General features: G+C 39.5%; 1 protein-coding gene across 1 annotated transcript in view; it reads left to right on the plus strand.

The window, feature by feature from the left end:
* Nucleotides 1-20,271, plus strand: part of LOC139728127 (protein O-linked-mannose beta-1,2-N-acetylglucosaminyltransferase 1-like) — a 168,657-nt gene that overhangs the window by 130,966 nt on the left and 17,420 nt on the right. The window contains exons 5-6 of the mRNA XM_071639087.1: nt 6,933-7,087; nt 17,374-17,553. Coding sequence (XP_071495188.1) covers nt 6,933-7,087; nt 17,374-17,553 — 335 coding nt within the window. The remainder of the gene's footprint in view (nt 1-6,932; nt 7,088-17,373; nt 17,554-20,271) is intronic.

A 20,271-nucleotide genomic window follows, 5' to 3' on the forward strand; every position in this document is an offset into this window, starting at 1 on the left:
TGCCTACATTCAATGGCCTGCTTTGATTCAATGGTCTACCTGTACAGTCACTGGCTTTCAATTGCCTACATACAATGGCCTGCTTAGATTTAGTGGTCTACCTAAGGGGTACATTCAGTGGCTTCCTGACATTCAATGACCTGCCTATATGTTGAATAGTGTGCTGACATTCAATGGCCTTGCCTATCAATTAAATGGTGTGCTTACATTCAATGGCCTTGCATATTAATTGAATGGTGTGCTTACATTCAATGGCCTTGCCTATCAATTAAATGGTGTGCTTACATTCAATGGCCTTGCATATTAATTGAATGGTGTGCTTACATTCAATGGCCTTGCCTATCAATTAAATGGTGTGCTTACATTCAATAGCCTTGCATATTAATTGAATGGTGTGCTTACATTCAATGGCCTTGCCTATTAATTGAATGGTGTGCTTACATTCAATGGGCTTGCCTATAGGCCTACGTTCAGAAGGAAAAGAGAAAGGAGAGATGTGTAGGGTAAAGGAAAGGAGTCATGCTAATGAACTCTATTACAAAGAGCTTGTGTAAACAGTTCAAGAACGTTTTTGAATGGACGTGTTCTGACGCAATCAGTGTAGAACTATTGTAGAACATTCACTTGATACATGTATGACGGTACTTTTCTGCTGCCACAAACAATGAATAAAATCCTGCTTCTAAGGCTAGTACTACCATTATGATGACAATGACAACTACTACTGTACTATTACTGTTATCTTTACTAGTACTACTAGTGCCACGCGTACCTTTTTTAGAACAACAAAAACTACAACTACTACTACCACTACTCCTGCTAATGCTGCTGCTGCTACGGTAATTGTACTAAACTGCTTCAAACCGGGTTACGTACTATTGACAAGTAAAGAATTCACAAGCAGTCTTAGTTATATGGTTATTTTCTTCTTGCCTGTTCAATTTCACTTTATTTTTAAATTACATCTGCTTTCACTAGCGTCTGGTACTCCTTACCATCATTACACATGACCCATGATTCTGCAAATAGTTTTCTGCCAAGCAAAGCGAAGAGAAGATTGGGAGGGTAGATTGTTCTCCCCAACCCAGCAGTCTGGCAGGAGGGAGGCAAGTGAGGGGTTAGTGCGAGGTTTTCTGACCCCCTTTGAAGGCAGAAGAAAATATTTCCCTCAGGCTCTGATGATTCATGGCTAAATAAGGTCAAGGCCCGATGACAGTCCAGTCAGAATTCTCCCCACCCCAGAAAAAAACTGAAATAAGTTCAAACTCCTCTTAAATATAATCCGTTTAATCCTCTGACAAAAAAATGCAACTGAAATGAAAATGAGATTATTTCTTGGTACGTGCAGACGGTGAGGAGACGTAAGTGTTTAGGTCGTGTAATCACAAAAACGTAGCCAAGCAGAATATCTAAGAAATAGAACATTTCTCTGCAGTATATTATGTATGTACATTGAATTTTTTTGTTATCTATCTGTCTATTTATTTATCTCAGAATACTTTGAAGGATTTCAGCTTACCTGGAAATTAATTTTTGTGTTAATCATTGAAGTGTAGAGTGGGAAGCCTAGAGTCATAGTGTGCAGTGTCGTTTTTTTTTTTTGAAGGGCTTCTGGTGAGGAGTTTGAAACATTTACCTTATTTCCAGTGGGTTTTTATCTCCTGTTGGTTACATGCTTCTGTAATTATGCTGGGGAAATTATGCCAGACTCATTTCATTCACAATGCAAAGTCCATTTGTGTGTATTGCGTGTGTGCACGTGTATGTGTGTGTGTCTGTGTGTTTTGAATAGTAGATGTCATTGTCTGGTCGTTGTCTGTAGTCTTTTATGTATATTGGATTTGATAAAGCCATGAATGAAAAACACGTCTCATAGAGCCCCGAGCCACTCCCCAACCCCCATCCTGAAGAATGCAACTTGTGTTTTCTCATTATCACTATGGAAAGAAGACTCCACCTAAAGATAGATGGTTGATAGAGGGCAGAGCTTACTTGCAGGATATGCCGTGTATCCTCAGGAATCTACAGCTTTAAAAGTAAGCTGAATATATCTCTTTCTCCCTCCTCTCTTCCCAAGTTCTACCAAGTCTCAACATCATGTCAAACCTGGGAATTCTCTTCCCACATCTGGAAAACATTGATCTTTGTACAATTCTTTTTTTTCCCCCTTTCAAATAGCTCGTTGTCGTTCAGTTGACACAATGGCCGACTGTCTTGTTTCAAGTTAGACGGAGATGCATCTTAACTCCCCTCTGTCCCTAATTCGTCACAATTTTTTTCTGCTTGCAATTTTTTCTGCTTTCTTGCTTGTCTCAGTGTCAGTTTGAGGAGACAAGGGAGGTATAGCAGAAGAGTTTGTGGAACGCTTGGGAAGCTCTCAGGGAGGTCGAAGGTCAAGCTCAAGGAAGAGTGATGGAGTGAGCAGGTGTCTGGGGCAAATTGTCTTGCCACCTCCGTTTGGCCTCCACCTTCATGCTGATTTTGACAACAATCACGTTTTATTGATCCTCTGGACCAGCTACTTTGGACTGTTTAAGCTGAATTCTTGCCTGAGGGGAACATTTTTGAGAGGAGTTACAGTTTTTGAGGGAAAGGCAATTCTAGAAAATCAAGACCTTGCATGTAATGGCTCAGTTGTGAAGAGTAGTGACCAATGATGTAAACGTCATTTTAAAAAAATGATTTATTTGCGAGCCTCCTTTCTTACCCACATTATGATGCATCTATCTTGCACTATTCTTGCAAATCTTTCAACTGTAATTCTCTCTTTTGACACCTCATTATTATTATGAGTAGCATTTCTACCCTGTTACATGATGATTTGCAATCATTTTGTGCATTTTAGTTACAGACCTGGTTTATTGATCATACTCTTTTATTTTGTTCTGTCTCTCATTGTATTTCTCTCATTATAACTTTCCTCTTCCGTTTGCTTGTTATATCATTGTTTAGTTTGAAATCGCAGTCTTTGTTGAAAGAAAGGCCGACTACTGATAGTAGACCTAGCTCCTACATTGAATGAATTAAGGAGAAGAAGAGGACCCAGTGTTTGGTTGGAGAATATGTTACTGTGATTTTCTGTGTTGCATGATTTCCTACGCTCCAAGACAAGAGGTATCATTTCTAAGTAAAAGCATCTTGGGTTATTATTTTGCTGATGGCGTTTCATAACAATGCTTTTAAGCCCTCGGTTTCCCTCTCCTACATGCATTAGACTAATAGCTGTGAAGGCTGGATTTATGATGCATGCAAATATGAACTGCTGCTTGTCTTTTTAACCCCCAGGGGTCTAGTGCTTTTACATTCTGTTGACATGCTGTCAGTATAGTTACCAGGAGCAGTGCCAGGGTTAAAGATGGTCAACTATGCCAGTGACCAGGTCATCCTGTCTCATAAGAAAATTGATTAGGATGTCCAGCATACCTAAAAGAGGCTGCTTCTCAGCAGTGTTCAATATTCCTTGGATTTATGTAGTACATCATTGAAAATGGTGAGTATAAGCTGGGGAACCCCTTATGTACCAATTTTGGTTATAAAAGCATATCCCCAAAATAGCTTAATGATAAGATAAACAATGATGACAAATCCACCATGACCTTTGGGGTTGCACTTTTCTTCAGTGAATGTAGCTTACCAAAGTGTTTTAACTGTATGTCATATCAGGCCCTCCTATAAATCCAGAATTTTTTTTCTTCTTTTTGCCTGTGTGTGTGTGCATGAAATCTCAAATTTTGTGAGGATCCAAGATTTGCAAAATTGAAGGCATAATTTACCATTTGCAGATGAAACAAAAACCCAGCATTAGTGCTTTAAAATAGTTCTAAGATGTGTGTTAGGGATAGAAACAACCACACTGTAAAATTTGAATCGGTAAAATCGATGTTAAGTATTGTTAAATTTAATATACAAAGTGTGAACAATAGTTATAATAAAATGTTTCCAGACTAAAGCGTCTACAGTTACGGTTTATTAAGAAAAATACAGATATCTCGTTATATTTTAGGCTTTATCACGAACATTTTATATGATAGTATGTTTTGTGGTACAACAGACCTATACATATGCATTAAATGTCAAATCTTGAAAAGTTTTAAAATCACTGTTCCCAAAGGTAAGCAGGACCTTTAAAATGCACACCAAAGTTCATGCCTTTACTATATATGCATCGAATGCCAGTGGCAGTTTGTGAAAATTTACTGCCATGAAAAAGACCATCGCCTCCAATTCACAAAAATTTCATGCCACCAATATTTCTGGTTTTACAGTAAGTAAATAGTCTTTATGAGTCTGTATGACAATGAGTGTCAGTTAAAAGGCTGTTTGCTGTTGAAAAATACAAGTTTGATTTCTGATTTTGTTTCCTTTATATGTGTGGCCTTTCAAGATGATTTTCAGTAATTCACCATTATCTTCCAAGGCATGAACACAAGCATACTGCAAGAATCACACATGCAAGATGTTGATATCCTAAAGTAAATTCAGTCACTAAGTACTACATGTAGCTTGCATTTAAAATGTGCAATAGCTGGAGCATGTTGTTATAAGTTTACGTGTGGTGGACTCATAATGTGGCATAGCACCTGATGTCTGTGTATGTGTGACTGTCTGTGTGTGTGTGTGTGTGTGTGTGTGTGTGTGTGTGTGTGTGTGTCTGTGTCTGTCTGTACAGGAATGCCACATTGATTTGTAGCCTGGCCTCCTCCAATAACAGACATGTTCTTTGTTGGCCGAAAACATTCACCCTGCTGCCATTGTTGTGACTTGATTGGAATGTTGTCCTGCCTAGGCCGAGGTTTTAAAGGGTTTACCTCAAAAAGAAAGTTGTTTTCAAAGTAGTCGAAGAATTTATGGAAGCAATAGACACGCAAGATTTTGACAAAAATTTCATTTATTCACATATTGTTTGATTAAGACCTTGACATAGACATCATGGCCCAAGTATATAACCATACCATGATTCGGGGGAGAAATCTCTCATTTCTGTGTGTAGAAACTGGTTTGATCTTGTGTCTCGCTGATATTTGTATGAAGTAATCAATACTCATCTCTAAAGAAGATGTGCAGTGATTTTTTACATCTGGTTTTGTCAGAGGACTCATAAAAAAGTCTTACAACAAAGTGCCAAATTAGTTTTGGCATGCAAGAAGAACAACTGAGATGCAGTGTAAGAGGGATATCAAGTGCATAAGACCAAGATGGTTGCTAAGAGAGGCTCAGTGAATATGTCAAGGAAGATAAATTACCAATACTGAAATTAGCATAACTTTCTCAATAATGATATTCATCCAATTTCACTCAAATGTAGGTGGAGGTCATCATCCATATGAATTTGTCTTTATGGCCCGCCGAAATTCTCCTCCTCCCCCTCCCCTGAAAATATTTAGCAATTAAACAATGCCAAGGAAATGGATTTGCAGGCATCCCCCATCACTCCCAGATGATAGTTGCCATAGCAACACTCCCTTGCATCACTCACCCTGGATGACAGGCTCTCTATGGACCGGTGTTGAAGCCTCGTGATGGATTGAGGTTTTGTTTCAATTTGTCTTGCGGGAAGACAAAGACATTTATCCCATTAAGTCTTTCATGGGAAATGCCGACACTATTCTCACCACGCTCCATCCATCTTTCTGGAATAGACAAACACCCGTCAATTAGACATGAACAAATTTTGGGAAGAGAGAATGACGACAACAAAGAGACAGGGCTCCAACCATGTTTGTTTGTTTGTTTGTTTTGTTTGTTTTTCAGTGTCAAGTGAATTTAGTAGTGACAATGTCTTCAATAAGCATTCATGAGGTTTCTGTTCATCTGATGACCATTTCTTTGGTAAATAAAAAGGTGAACATAGTTTGAATACTAATTGATTCCAGAAGACATCAGTTGATATACAAGCACCTGTATACACATTCTTTTTTTGATTGATAATGAAAATAGATATAATTTGATGAGGGAATAAAATTTTTGTGCACATGGTGAGTGAAACATTCTTTGCAGCCATGTGCTGCATTTTCCATCCTTTGCAAATAGTAGATAAACCTTTGCACCGTGCATCTTAATGCAAGTTCTGACAAAATATACGGTTTCCATGGTAACCCAATTTAAAAGAGCATTAGAGTGAATGTATTCTCTAAGTGAATATCCCAGTAATAAGATTTCTCTGCTCTTGCTCCATCCAGAGCACTCACATTTTCCGACAGCAATCCCCTTATTCTGTCGACCCTCGCGCAATGCTCTCGGAAAATTGCCAGCAAAGCAACGTACCGAGGATTATACTCGCGAGCAGGAGATGTAGCTCCCCCTATGCCGAATTATGCAGAATTAGAGTGAACTTGAAAAGGAACCACATTTGGATTTCCCAGAGGTATCTGTGTGGAACCAGATGAGGCATGTGTCGTTTTTTCCCCTCTGAAAGCTTTCCTTGTCCGCTGGCCAACTCACATGCATCTCACAGACACCAAAGATGATCACCTAGTAAATTTTTGCAGAGACATTCTTGGGAAGGAGGGAGGAGGGAGGAAGCATCTATATTATGATATGAATTATTCTCCATGATAAATGTCACAGAGATGGCGCTTTACAAGCTGAAGTATGACTTCACTTTATCATGTTCCTGCCATTCTACTTTCACTCTCAAGTAATTTATGATCTCTGATATTATCATCAAGAAAAGTCATCAGTTTTTTTTTTTTCCTTTCTCCATGATTTGATCACTCAGATATTTTTTAATCAATTTGTAGTTAAACAATTTTTGGTATACAAATAATTGAATTGATTGCATTGTAACTTTTGTCAGCAATATGATAATGTAGATTTGTGTATATTCTGAATAATGATAAAAAAAGAGATTCATTCTGGTATAAAGACCATTTGAGAAACTTATTACGTGACGTCTGATGCAATTCAAAGTTTTCTTCCTTTCTTCAATCCAGGTGGAACAGGTGCAGGTGAAGGTGAGGCGGTTGCCGTGGAGACAAGAGAAACCAAAGATGGAGGAAGGGATATCCTGGACACCTTGCCCCAGGAGCTGGACATTGAGGTCCTATCAAGTGCCAACAAAGTTGCCGTGTCTGTCGGTGGAACACCGGTGAGTAAGAAGTCCAGAGGAACGATGTGGCCGTACCATCCTCTTGGAGAATGGTTTGGGCATGTGGGATGGGAGAAGGAGGTTTGGGCGGAGAAGAAGGGTTTGAATATGGGGAAAGGTTGGGACTGGATGGACGAGTGAGGGTGGGTAAGGGTTTGGATGGACCATGAGATTTGGGCTAGGGTTACTTGTGGAGTTGGATTGTGGTAGTCGATAAGTTTGAGCTATAGTAGGATCTGGATAGGATTTTTAGGAGAGGCATGGATTGGGTAGTGAAATACAGGTGGGGTGGTGGGCATGGGATAGGATTGGGGTGGGCAAGTGCAGTTTAAGTAGGGTAGTGGGGCTGGGTTAGGGTCAGATGGGGGTAGTGGAGTTAGGGAATGGCAGTTGATATGGGTTGAGGTAGTACGCTCGGATAAGAGAATTTAGGGACAGGATAAGATTATGGGATCTGGGCTGGTAATAGGATTGGGGTGGGTCAAGAGTGATAAGGATGGGGGTAGTTTGATGGGGGAAGGGTAACATAGTTTGAATATAGGGAGTTTGGATAGGGTAGGACAGTAGGCATGGTATATGGAGCTGTATAAACATGGTTGGTCTTTATGGTATGAGTTATATCAGTTATCATATATGGTGCCATTGTTGAGAAGGAAACTGAAAAAAGCCTTCTACAGATTGTGTAGTTACTAAAAAAACAAACAAAAAAACAAACAAACAAACAATGCTCACAGACGTATTGCTTTATGGCACAGTGTTTTTACAGGTGAAATTTGGGTAAGGTCTCATGAAAACAAAATCTTGTAATTGCAATGCATCAAAGTGGTGAAATTATTGGCTGTAGCCAAAAGAGCAGGAATCTTACTCTCAAGTAAGATCAAATTGATGTTGCAAAGAAAACTGTGCTGGTTGCATACTGCAGTAATACAATGTGAAGCTGTAAACTGTTGTGTGGATCTTTAATGCCCATCTTTATGTATGGTATTTTTTCTTTTTATCATCCTGTTCATCTGTATGCATGTGTGTGTACTTGTGTGTGTGTGTTTGTGTGTTTGTGTGTTTGTGTTTGTGTTCTTTGTAGTGTGCATGTTGACCACTATTTGTGTAAAGTTTACATGTTCACAGTATTTATGTGTACCATACATACTAGTCCTGATCAAACTGTGTCACTACCTCACACTGAGTGTTCCATACACTTTATTGCGAGAGCTAGTGTGATGGTGAGAATTCAGCCAGTTAAGTCTTCAAACCAACAACCACATGTCGTTATTTACTGAACCAAATTTTATATCATTCTTTAGAAATTAGAACACAATACAATGAATATATGATATGCTCTTCCCATAAGGCTCAGAGTGCTAACAGAATTACAAGAAATATTTTGAAGTGAGATCAGTATTATGTGAAGTCATCAGATGGCAAGTCTTTTTAGTTCATCCCAGGGAAAGCAATATTAGAGGATAATACGGATCAAGAGTAAGATTCACAGCGACACTAATTAGTGGGAGACAAATCTTCAAGGTATGCATCGCAATCCACATCTTGAGATATTTCTTTGTGTGGACATACAAATCTCACTGAATAGTACAATCAGCATCACAATTCAAATCCCAAGAAATCTTGCAATTATTTCAGTGATTTGAGAAATAGCATAATAATTTGCATTGCAATGGTTGTGTGAATAGCGAAGCAAAGTGTCTCAAGGTTTTTTTATTTCATCATTCAAAACATGCATGATTGAACAGCGCTGTAACACAAGGGCACAGGTCACCATTTAGGTAGATTTCAGGCAAGCACAGTTTGGTTAACAAATTTATCGCGATCAGTAATTAGTGGGATATTTCTGTCCATCTGAGCAGGTGCAATTAATCTCAGTATTTGAATCGCAATCATTATCCTGCTATTTTGTCTGTATGAATGCAACTCGTGTATTCTGTCACATCACAACAGCAGCCTCTAACGTTTGTGCTGTATTGTGTAAAAAATTATCAAAAGCTAGAAAGGTCATTTGTGTCGCATTAAAAGTGAAAGATGATATTATTGTTTTTAACAAATGAGATGAAGCTCATCTGATAAACTGAAAGTGACCAGTGCCATCTTCTCAAACAGCATCAATATCATGCCATGCATGGGAGACTCGCTGAGAATAACTTGATACTACTCCGGCTGCTCTTTCCGTGGAGTGTCTGTACCTCTGCATTGCGATGCTACCACCGAGCCGCCCCGCCCCTCCCAACCTTTCAAAATATCATTTGTCTGCCGCCTGTCAAGCACCCTTAGATAAAGTTGTAATTTGAGAACAAGCGGGACGTTGGCTTGAGAATCTCTTTACCGCCAGCCTTTGGTCAGGTGTCGCAGAACTTCCAATCAGAGCTTTGAGGATTGCTCGGCAGTGAGAGAATTGACGACGAGTTGCCACCAATCGTTGGTGAGAATGCTTCCGCCTTGAAACAAGAAGAGGAAGAGCTGTTGGATGATGGTGGAGAGACGAGCAAATAAGATGTGGGATGCCTGGTACATCAAGGACTCCTTTGTGCCTTGCCGCTCCTAACTGGGGGCCATTACTGCAGAAGGATGCTGAGATTATTGACCCTGTTCACATCATCACAAATCTCGAGATTAATCAATGGTCATTTCTACTGTCTGAAAAAAAACCTTAACAAAATGCTAATAAAAATTGCTCAGCTTCTTTAAGTTGGAGCATGAGAATGAACGATGAAGTCTTTGTTATGTTTAAAATTGTAAATTGAAGTTTTATTCAGCAGTTTGAGGATGTAAATCATGTGTGTTTTCTTCATTGGAAAGTTATGTCATTTGTAGCTGTGTACACACATAAAATCAAATAATGTCAATGTAATGTATTCAAGCTTACTGGCTTGTGAATATTAATTAATTCAGTCCTTAAGGCAACTCTAAGCTAATTCACAGTCGGTTCGTTGACACTGTTCCCAGTCTCTTAACCCATGGAATTGCAAAATGAAGAGAAAATTTGTAATCAGATGAATATCGGAGTTAGGATGTGATATTGAACTGAGTCAGGAACCCTCTGATTTTGACTCAGACTGAGTCTAGGTTGTAGCAAAGGTCAAGTGAGCCCTCTGTGGTCGTGTAGTTAATATCTGAAGAAGGTGTCTTTTTTTGTCCATGTTTGTGCTGGCACCCTGGATGTAAAAACCCCGTAGGAGATACCGTTCTGCTTTGATTGTTAGAGCCTAATCAATATCCGTGTAAGCTCCCCGGACCATGGGAGGGGGGAATGAAGACGGGAGGAGCACGAAGCCGTCTGATCTCAATTCTCACAAATCGTGCCACATGAGGGATAACCGTCCTGGGCAGGAGGGAAACAGACTGGTTTATAGTAAAAGAGAATAGAGAGAGAGAGAGAGAGATGAAAAACTGGAGCAAGCTGATTGGTCACACGACTCGTCATGAAGTTGATAGGATCTAAGAAGATTTCTCCAGTCTGGAGGGAAACCTCTATATAACAGATATATAGATACTGGTATTGGCTGCCTACACACTACTGCACATGAGTTCCAGTCAATGTATTGTGAGCGTGCTGCTGTTATGATAGTGATGCCCCCTTTGAGATCAGAATTTCAGGATTTTCACTTTTTGTGCAAACTCATATCAGAAAATATTTTCACTGTACTGGTCTTAGAAAGAGTAAAATAAAAGACCTGTAGGACAGATTTTTATGGCAGTCATTATAACTCCTGATAACAAATATTCTTGAACACTTTGAATTCTATGAGAATAATGAGTTTTCATCTGTTTTTCATTTTCTAAGCTACTTTGTACATTATGTCCAGATTTTTTACTTCTATAAAGAAAAATATATATTGTCAGTAGGCATAGCTCTGACTTGACATAATTAGTCCTAGTTAGACAAAAACGCGATGGTTAACTCCAGCAATTGAAGTTTGTGACCGAGATTTTTTGTAACGTGATTCTAATCATTCCCTTGAATAGGTTTTAACTAGAACATGTGCCTCAAATAATTCATGCTGCCATGCAGAAATAGGCAACTCATCATGCCGAGTCCATTCATTGGTGTCATCAGTCCGTCGTCATTCAATATACCTGTGTGGAGAGAGAGAGAGATGTAATCATGGCCCCCCTCCATCCACCGTGGCTGTCCCACCGGTATACCGACATCTCGGCTTCCTGCCCTCATTCATAACATTTGGAAAGGGTCTGCTCCATGCATCACTTACCAAGTCTCCTCCTCCTCCTCCCTGCTGCCGTGGTAACACAATTCATCTCCTGTGAACATCTTGTCTGCATCTCCCTCTGAGAGAAAGACAGAGAGACAGACAGACAAACAGACAGACAGAGGGGGAGAGAAGGAGAGAAGGCGAAAAATATTAATGTGGATCTGTTCATCCCGCACTAAATCATTTTCTTTGCTGAGCGTGCATCGAGACGGTTATGAGAACGTGTGATTTAAACTCACCGCACACATCTGAGATACAGACATTGTAACCGCTGTGGGTATGTGAACAACTTTATGTTGAGGCACACATCCTTTTATCCAGACATACTTTTTTTTTGTGTCATAGATACATTTTGTATGCAAGATCAATTCTTAATTAGCAGATTTTGCAAGTTGTAGTAAGTAATGATTATAGGTTATATGTAGATTGATTGTGCATTTGCATTTGTAGATCTCTTGGTAGTCGAAGCTGTTCATTTCATCTTGCTAGAAAAGACATGTTTTAGCACTCAGTCTGTCGATTTGATGTGGGAAATTGCTGAATCTCATCACATTATTTTCTCAGTCTACCCTTCAGATACCCCTCTGTTTTACTCGACAAAATGATTTGTTTGATATTTTGACTTTCTGCAAAATTGGAAAAGGATAGTTCATTCATTTCATCCTCACTTATTTCTCAGTTTACGTACCATGCAAGCAATGCACAATGTAACAGGCCTGTCTCTTAAAAAAAAAAGAAAAGAAAAGAAGAAGAATCTTTCATATATGTTGCATCGGAAGTACCCCTGGGGCCTAATATACACATACTCAATATGTGTTGAATGATTTGGAGGTGAGTGTGGATTGCTGGATAATGCAGAATATCAATGTAGAAGTTTGACATGTTTCATCTTCAGAAGATATCGAGTTGGTGAGGTAGATGACTACAGGATTTCCTTTTCATCCCCTTTGGTTGGAATTCACACAGCTAGTTTTAAATCTAGCTCTCAGATTTTGCAAATTTTGACTACATTGATGCATATGACTGATGACACACACCAACTGATATCCTATATAGAATGCCACTGACATGTGCATATGAAGAGTTTCATTTGCAAAATTGGTTAACCGCCATTTTGAAACATTTTAGATTTTGAAGAAAAAATAAAACCTTTCCAATGGTTGCTCACTTGTTTTACATAAGAAGGAATATTCCTAAAGTTATGATGAAAAATATCCCATATTTCCTTATTATTTTCCTTTTTAGCAGCTTTAATAGCAAATATCTCAAATTCACAAAAATGGAGTTATCTCTTTTTGCCTTCTAATTCTTCATGTGCAGGGTAGACATATTCTGCTCTTATTTTTATCCGCATATTGAATTCAAACCACGGATTTGATCTAAACTACCTCTGTGACTTTGGGCCAGTATGTCCACATTACTGCTTGATGGAAAGGTCAAGTACCTACATAGGATATAAATGGCTTTCACCAATCTCTGAGTTATGAATATAAAAATCAGAAAAGTTGAACATCATTTGAATTCTAATAACATTAGCACTCAACAGTGATTTATGGCTGTATATTTAGCTCACCTGAGCCAAAGGCCCAAGTGAGCTATTGTGATCATTCATCGTCCGGCTTGCGTCGTCTGTCGTGCGTCGTGCATCGTGCCTAAAATTTGTCACATTTTCAGCTTTTTCCTGAAAATCCCATGATAGATTCTCACCAAACTTGGCAAGTAGCATCCCTAGGGGGATAGGATCTCAATATGTTCAAATGTCCCCCGAGGCCCTCAACCCCCCTTCCCCCCCCCCCCCCCAAGTTTGCTACACGTATGTTCTTAGGTAATAGTCTACAAGAATGCATGGAAGGTGAACTTGCGATACTTGGGAGTTATTTGAGAAGTATGAAGGACTGATTTCATAAAGGTTGGTAGCAAAATGGAATTAGTACAGTAATGTATTGACTTTACTCCCGATGTCAACACACAGATGTATTTTGATGACATCAAGATCAATGCTAGCTTTGAAGAGCATACTTACAATGATTGTAAGCTGCTTGTACACTGAGTTTAGGGATGATTGTTCTTAGGATGGGGAGTGGGTTTTCTTCTCTTTCATTCTTAAATTCATGATTATTTGCTAAGCTTGTATTCATTCGTATTGCTGTTAGAATCTGTAACTGTGCGTGTTCCTCCATGGTGTGTAGTCAGCTTAGAATCCAATATAATCTGTGTTCAGGATGCACTGTTGCCCTTAGGCACATTTTATACACCCTCATTGGGTAGGTGGTACATGTACACTTAGTTAAATATTTTGCCTTAAAAACACACACACACACACACACACACACACACAAGAAAGATATTGACTTTTCATGCATGGTAACTACAAGCAAACAAAGACCAATCAGTTTGGTATATCACAGTTAAAACAAAGGAACTACTTCTCATTTGCATTGTGTGGTTAACAATGGTGGTCAGTGAAGTTTGAGATTGGATGGGTTAAGTTTCATACCAAATGAAGTTAATGTGGTACAGCTTTCCTGAGTTCACTCAATACCAGCTCTCTCAGTCACCATCTTTGTCATCTTGTGTAAAATTCTTCTGGAGGTTATCAAGCCACCCTACACTGCTGAGTGAGTTTGTAGCTTGGCTACCCTACACTGCTGAGTCGGTTTGTAGCTTTACTCGTTGCCATGTGACATGATTAATGTGCTTGTAAAATGTGGTCGCAGGATTTCACCCCAAAGTCCCTCGCCAGGGAAGAAAACCAGAGGAAGGAAAACAAATTGGGATTGCTCGAACTTGGACAGCAACGGCACGGTTACTTCATTTGTTGCACTCCAAAGAGCCTCCTAGCTTGGAAAAACACAGGACAATCATTTCCTCATAAAAGCAGCTTGCTGTAAAGATGGTGTTTGTACAACCCTTTTTTGCCTTCCCTATTACTGGTTGTCAGACACAGCTGTGTGTGATGTAGGGGTATGAAAGCCTGGTGTGGATTCTAAAACATGCAAGGTATAACATTAGATGGAGTGAAATATTATTCCCTGCTTTGGAAATAGCCTACAGATGACAGATTACTTCAACATGATTCAATACTGCTGTGGTCCCTGGTCTGAAAACCCATGAATGTTGTCCTTATGTTGTACAAACACATGTTTCAAAAAAAGTTGCCTGCAAGCTATCATTTGGAAGTCTTGAGAAGAAAGCCGCACAGCTCTGTTGCGGTTTCTTTCATACGTCAATGGATGTAAAGCTTGCCTTGCACACTTCACCTTCTTTATGCCAGCCACAGAATTTCTGTAAAAGTTTTTTTTTTGTTTGAAATCTTTTTGAGCACTCTTTGAAATCATATTGTATTCAATGAATTATCATTTGTGTTTCATATGCTATGTTGTACTGTTTAAACATGTTATTATGTTAGGACATGCAACCACCTGGGAAACTTCTGAATTCTTTTTATTTCTAAGTGATGTCCTAATAATCATTTTATCACAATTGTAGAATGTCATGAAGCCAAGAAATAAGAAAGTGCAACCCTGAAAACCAAACAGATCATAAGCTCAGAATCACAAGGGTATTCCAGGTTGTAAAAAAAATCCATAATCAGCCTTCAGGTTTTGAGGAATGGTGACAATTACTACACCCCAGGAAGTCTCGTCCGGAAACCTACGATATGTCATGATACTTGACAAAGTTTTCAAGCCAATTTACAGATGAGAATATCCTTTTCCTTCTCATTGAGCAGTGAGGGCTTGACACTGTCTTTCATCTGTCCTCAGATTGACTTTCAACCCTTGTTGGCCCTTTTTTGCCTTTCAAATGATTTCCACCAGATTTAGCATTTCACAGCTGTCTGTTGGTATGTCATCCACTATGCATGCACCATAGCCCTTCACTTCTCCTCTAGCTTGTTCAGGATGGCATCAGGGCATTCTAAACTTAGTGGCCTTGATGAAAAGTCTTATCACGTTTTATCATGTTTGATTATGAAAAGTATTTTGTTGTAGGCTGTCTATTTTGTTAGTGATTCTTGATTCCATGTTAAAAGCAGCTCCTGTAGTTAGCCAGTAATGAGAGAGAGTGTTGATAGGAGAGAGAGGAGTGCTCATGAGCACCTCAGTCTTGCCTCACTTCAAGGCTTCAACTGTTTGCATGCAAAACAGAAGCAGAACACTTGCGAATAGACAGTATAAACCAGCAAGACTGGGAAAATTCCTCACTCGCTCACCTCAACTATTGAAGCTTTTTGTTCTTGAGGGGTGAAGCTAAACTGTCCTGTTATTGTCATGTAAGTTGTTGGGAGTGTCTATGAGTGTAGTACATCCACCAAGCCTCCGAGATGCTGTAGGAAACTCCATAAAAAATTCAACTCCATAATTTTCATCACAAGAATATAGAAGCCTCCATGGTTTTCAATTTTTTTTTGTTGCGCATAGAGATGTATCAACACAAGTATTTTCTTGAAAGCTTCTTCCAACCTCCCTGATTTTATGTTCGTGTGTGAATATTGGCAGCTGTGGTATATAACCAGGCAGAATGTGATATATTATTTAACTCTTGGCTCTTTCATGTAGCAAGATGTCTCATATCATAGGAGTGAAATATGGCAAGTCTAAAAAGTATTGTGGAGAGAAGTGATAAAAAAGGCTCATAAAATTAGCAAACTGCGAGCTTGAAAGCCTCCACGGCTGTAAGCTAAGAGATGTGTGTTCGTTTCCCAGCTCTTATTTGAAGAGTACGACTCATCCCGCCATGAATAGATAATGAAGGCGATGGTAAAATATTCATGAGCAAACATTAGCGCGCCGCTGTTTGGCTGGCGGCTCCTTAAATGTGCCACATCTCGGCATGGCGTGCATCTTTGCTGCTTTGGGATACGTCAGGAATGGTTAGGGTCTACGTGTCTGTCCTTATTTTGCGTACATGCAACATACAAATTTCATACTTCTCATGTTTATGTAAGAATGTCTTTTTAAGTAGGTTGGGAGGAGGTTGGAGACACGACTTTCAATTAGATCAGTGTGTCACCCATTTTCTTTCATGTCTCAAACTTTCCCCACGTTTGCTGTTTTGTAGTCGTGAGTTATTATGTGTCTGTCTGCTGTCTGTCTTGCAGTATGCTAATCTTTGTCCATCGTTTCCTGGCCATGTGTTCTGTGTTTGTCTGTCTGTGAGTGTCTCCTGTAGTAATCACTTGCCTTAGGGTTGATTCAGTCCGACTGTCTGTATGTCTGTATTCTTGTCTGTCTGTCAGTGAGCCTGTGTGTCCGTCTGTCTGTCTCTTTGTGTGCTGGTGTTTTTATTCTTGTCTCTCTCATTTTTTCCCCAATCTCTTGCGACATTTTAGCATTTCTGATCCATTTATTTTAACCTCGGGGCAAAATTCTTGATTTCAGATGATTCATGCTGATAGCGCTGACCTGAAAGTTTTCAGGAATTGCAGAAAACCATCTCGACGTCTGATCTGAAGTGATTTGTTCTTTTCTTGCCTCACACTTTTTGTGTGTAATATGAAGTTACAAATTCAGCCACTTCCATCCAAGTGGAAAAAGCAACAAACCACAGTTTCTGTTTGTGTGTAATGTGTGAGATTGAAATAAATACTGTGGAAATCTCTTATTGGAAATTGTTTTGAATGATAACACTATACTTGTTTTTGTGTAAGGCTCAAGTTGATTTCCTGTCAGGGAATTGGACCATCTTATTACATTTCCTTTTCGTCTCCCCCCTTTTCCCTTTCTTGTTTCCCTCCCCTTGACCCACGGGTCCTTCTTCTTTCTTTCTCTTTAAATTCTTTTTCTCTCTCACTCTTGTCCATTCTTTCTCTCGTTCTTTCTCATTTCTCTCTCTCTCTCTTCTCTCCATCCCTCATATATCTCTTACATCTACATCCATCCCTCCCACTTCCCCTTTTGTTATCCCCTCTCAACACTCTTTTCTCTTTCTTTCTCTCTCTTTCTCCTCACTTTTTGGTCATTCTTTCTGTCTTTCTCTCTCTTTCTGCCATCTCCTTCTATCTCTCCCATCTCCCTCCATCCCTCCTCCCCTCCCCTCCCACTATCATCCGTTGCCATGGTGCAGATCCTTGAAGACGATGACAAGGACCGAGGGAGGGGTATCCACTGCATCGTACTGAACCAGGCGACGGGGAGCGTGATGGCGCAGAAGGTCTTTGACACCTACATCGCCCACGAGGACGAAGCCATGGTGCTCTTCCTCAACATGGTGTCTGATGGCCGCATTATCATCCTAGCGATCAAGGTAGGATGCCACCAGACACCTCCACCATCTCCATCAGACTCCCAGCCCCCCTTTTCCCCTTTATCGTCTCTGGTTGAAGTATCAAGTGAGCTCTTTATAAGAACCCTCCTTGACTTCTGAACGATTCTTTGGAGAGGCTTCCTGTTCTAGTTCCATATATTCATTGAGAGCTGGATGAACATAAAAACACACATATGGGACTGACATGACAAAGAGATATGTGATAGATGGCGAATCTTGGGGGTAGAGTTGGATATTTGATGCAGTGGGTAGGAAGAAGAAATGAGAGAGCAAATATTGAAAGAAAAGGCGCAGGGAAAGCGTGAAGAAATATGGAGGATGATGGATTATCCTGAGACTAGAATCCTCTAATCCCCAAACGGTTGCTAGGCAATGCTACCTCATTAGATTGCTTCAATAGAGCTCCATTCTAAAACAAGGACCCACACTGTTCTTTGGTTTGTGAGTGAACATCTTATATTTCTGTGTTTTTCCCCTGTGGTTTAAGGTTATCATTTCAAGCTGTCATGAGATAGCCAAGTGTCAGTGAGGTCAACCTCTCCTCCCTATCACTCTACTTGATTCCCAGGAGAAATGGGAGAGACCCTCCTAACAATGAAAAGCTCTCTACCTCTCAAAGATAGAAACCCAAACAAGGAAACCAAGTCATCAAGTTCAATGACATACCGATTCAGTCACATGATAGCTGTTGACAGAAAACATCTGAATCCATCTGGGTTTCCCCCCAGATTGCCTTAACCCATTGAGTGCATTGAGTGCTGATTGGCACAGAGAACCCCATAGCATTGTACACACTGTCCAAAGTCCCTGGCAACGTATGGGTTAAATAATAAGTCCAAGTGAACACTGTCATGTCAAAGATTATGTCCCTGTGGGGCATGCTTGTCACTATCAAAAGAAATGATGCAGTGGCTGGATATTGCTCCAATACCTGAATTGATTAAAAACTGTAAATCTGAATTCTGTAAGATGTTTGTCATTGAGATCTTGGCCTGTTACTGGTGAAGTGGTGCATTGTACATTTCTTATTGAAAATTTCTGGCTATGAATTGATTTTTCATTACATGTCATTGTGGAGCATATGTCAAATAAATGTTGGCGGTGCATGTCTAGGAGGGAAATGTTACACATTGCACACCTAGCTGTTCATATGACATGTGTACATGGCAATCATTCAACAAATGAGCAGAGCAGTGCAGTCCCACTTCTTTTCTGTAAGCCCAAAATAACAACCAAAATATGATGGCGTTATCTACTCTACCCCCACTGCTGCCCCTTCTCATGTTTACGTGCCTATATCATCAGCATTCAACTCTGGGTTGATGCAAATCTTACTGGTGGAAGGATATTTATTAAGAATCCTTGTGCAGCTGGGCTGTTATCCAGAATAATCACAAAATCGATATCAAGCTTGTGTGAGATTGAAGAGAATATGTAAATAACTGAATGAAATGTCCCAAACTGCCACACAACAGAATCAATTTTGACAGCTTATGATGGTTTAAGTCAATATGAGTGGGTGTAATTGCGTGTCACATCCAAAATTCATGCATTTACATGAAATTATTGATTAATGAAAGCACCATTTGGCAAACTTAGCTAAACAGTTCACTTTATGGGCATGCTGCAAGAATTGGATGAAAAATATTTCCATCTTATTTATTTGAAAATGGATGTGTATTGAGAAAGTCTTCAATTCAGGTACTTAAGTTGTGAAGCTTTTTCTTTTTTAAATCTTAATGTTGAAAGTTTTGATTTAAAATTTCATGCATGTGCAGAAGCAAATCATCATTTGGAGATGCAAGTTTATTGAAATGTGGAATACTTTTGTGTAAGGAGTACTAGCAGTGATAATAAAGGAATCCCATAATCTTGAATTATTGTAATTAAGCTGTATGATGTTTTGATCATGGATACGAATTCAAAAACTGATTTCTTGATACAGTGTGCTCAGTTTTTGTATGGTTGTAGCAACAAAATGCAAGATATAGTTTCTTAACTGGTTTTTTCCAAGAATTCTGTGCAGAACTTAGAGTAAAATCTCTTAACTTGGTAAGTTCATTTGAGCTGTGGGCTGTTGTTTGGTAAGAGCACCAAGGTATCGTCAGCAGTGGGTAGAAATTAGATTATACTATCATGTGTCTCTCTCAAACCAACGAGAGAGGAGAGGCTGGGTACATCATTGAACTAGCTCTGAAGTCTGTTTAGAATAGTCAGGTGAGCTCGGCTGCTTTCAAAACAGGATGAAGAGAAAGAAACGGAGTGCAGTTTAGCCCCATGGTATTAGAATTACAGCTGAGAATTCCATAGGAGTGCTACCTGTACCTGTGGTTGTTCCAAGAGTAGATTCAAGATGCAGCAAATGATAGAGAGATAGAATGGCCCCCTGTCTTGGTAACTTGGTTAAGTCATTCCTTTCCCCTCAGATTCCACCTGCCCTTTCAAATTTGCAAACTGCAAATCTAATTTTTGAGTTAGGGGGAGTTTCTCTGCCAAAGATTGACAGCTTTTTGAATCACGCTAGGGTAGTAGGTCAGTTTTCCTGCCAAACAACATGTTTGTTTAATAGTCCTTTTTCTTTTGATGATACACAGTGGAATGACATTTTAAAAATTATCTCATGTAATCAATCTCCTAAATTCGTAAATTAAAACGAAACAACCATCAGTAGAATAAAATTGATATGACTATGTTTAT

Source organism: Diadema antillarum, unplaced genomic scaffold (assembly GCF_040938485.1).
Source record: "Diadema antillarum isolate AM-2024a unplaced genomic scaffold, OU_Dant_1.0 seq00000166_RagTag, whole genome shotgun sequence".
NCBI classification, from domain to species: Eukaryota; Metazoa; Echinodermata; class Echinoidea; order Diadematoida; family Diadematidae; genus Diadema; species Diadema antillarum.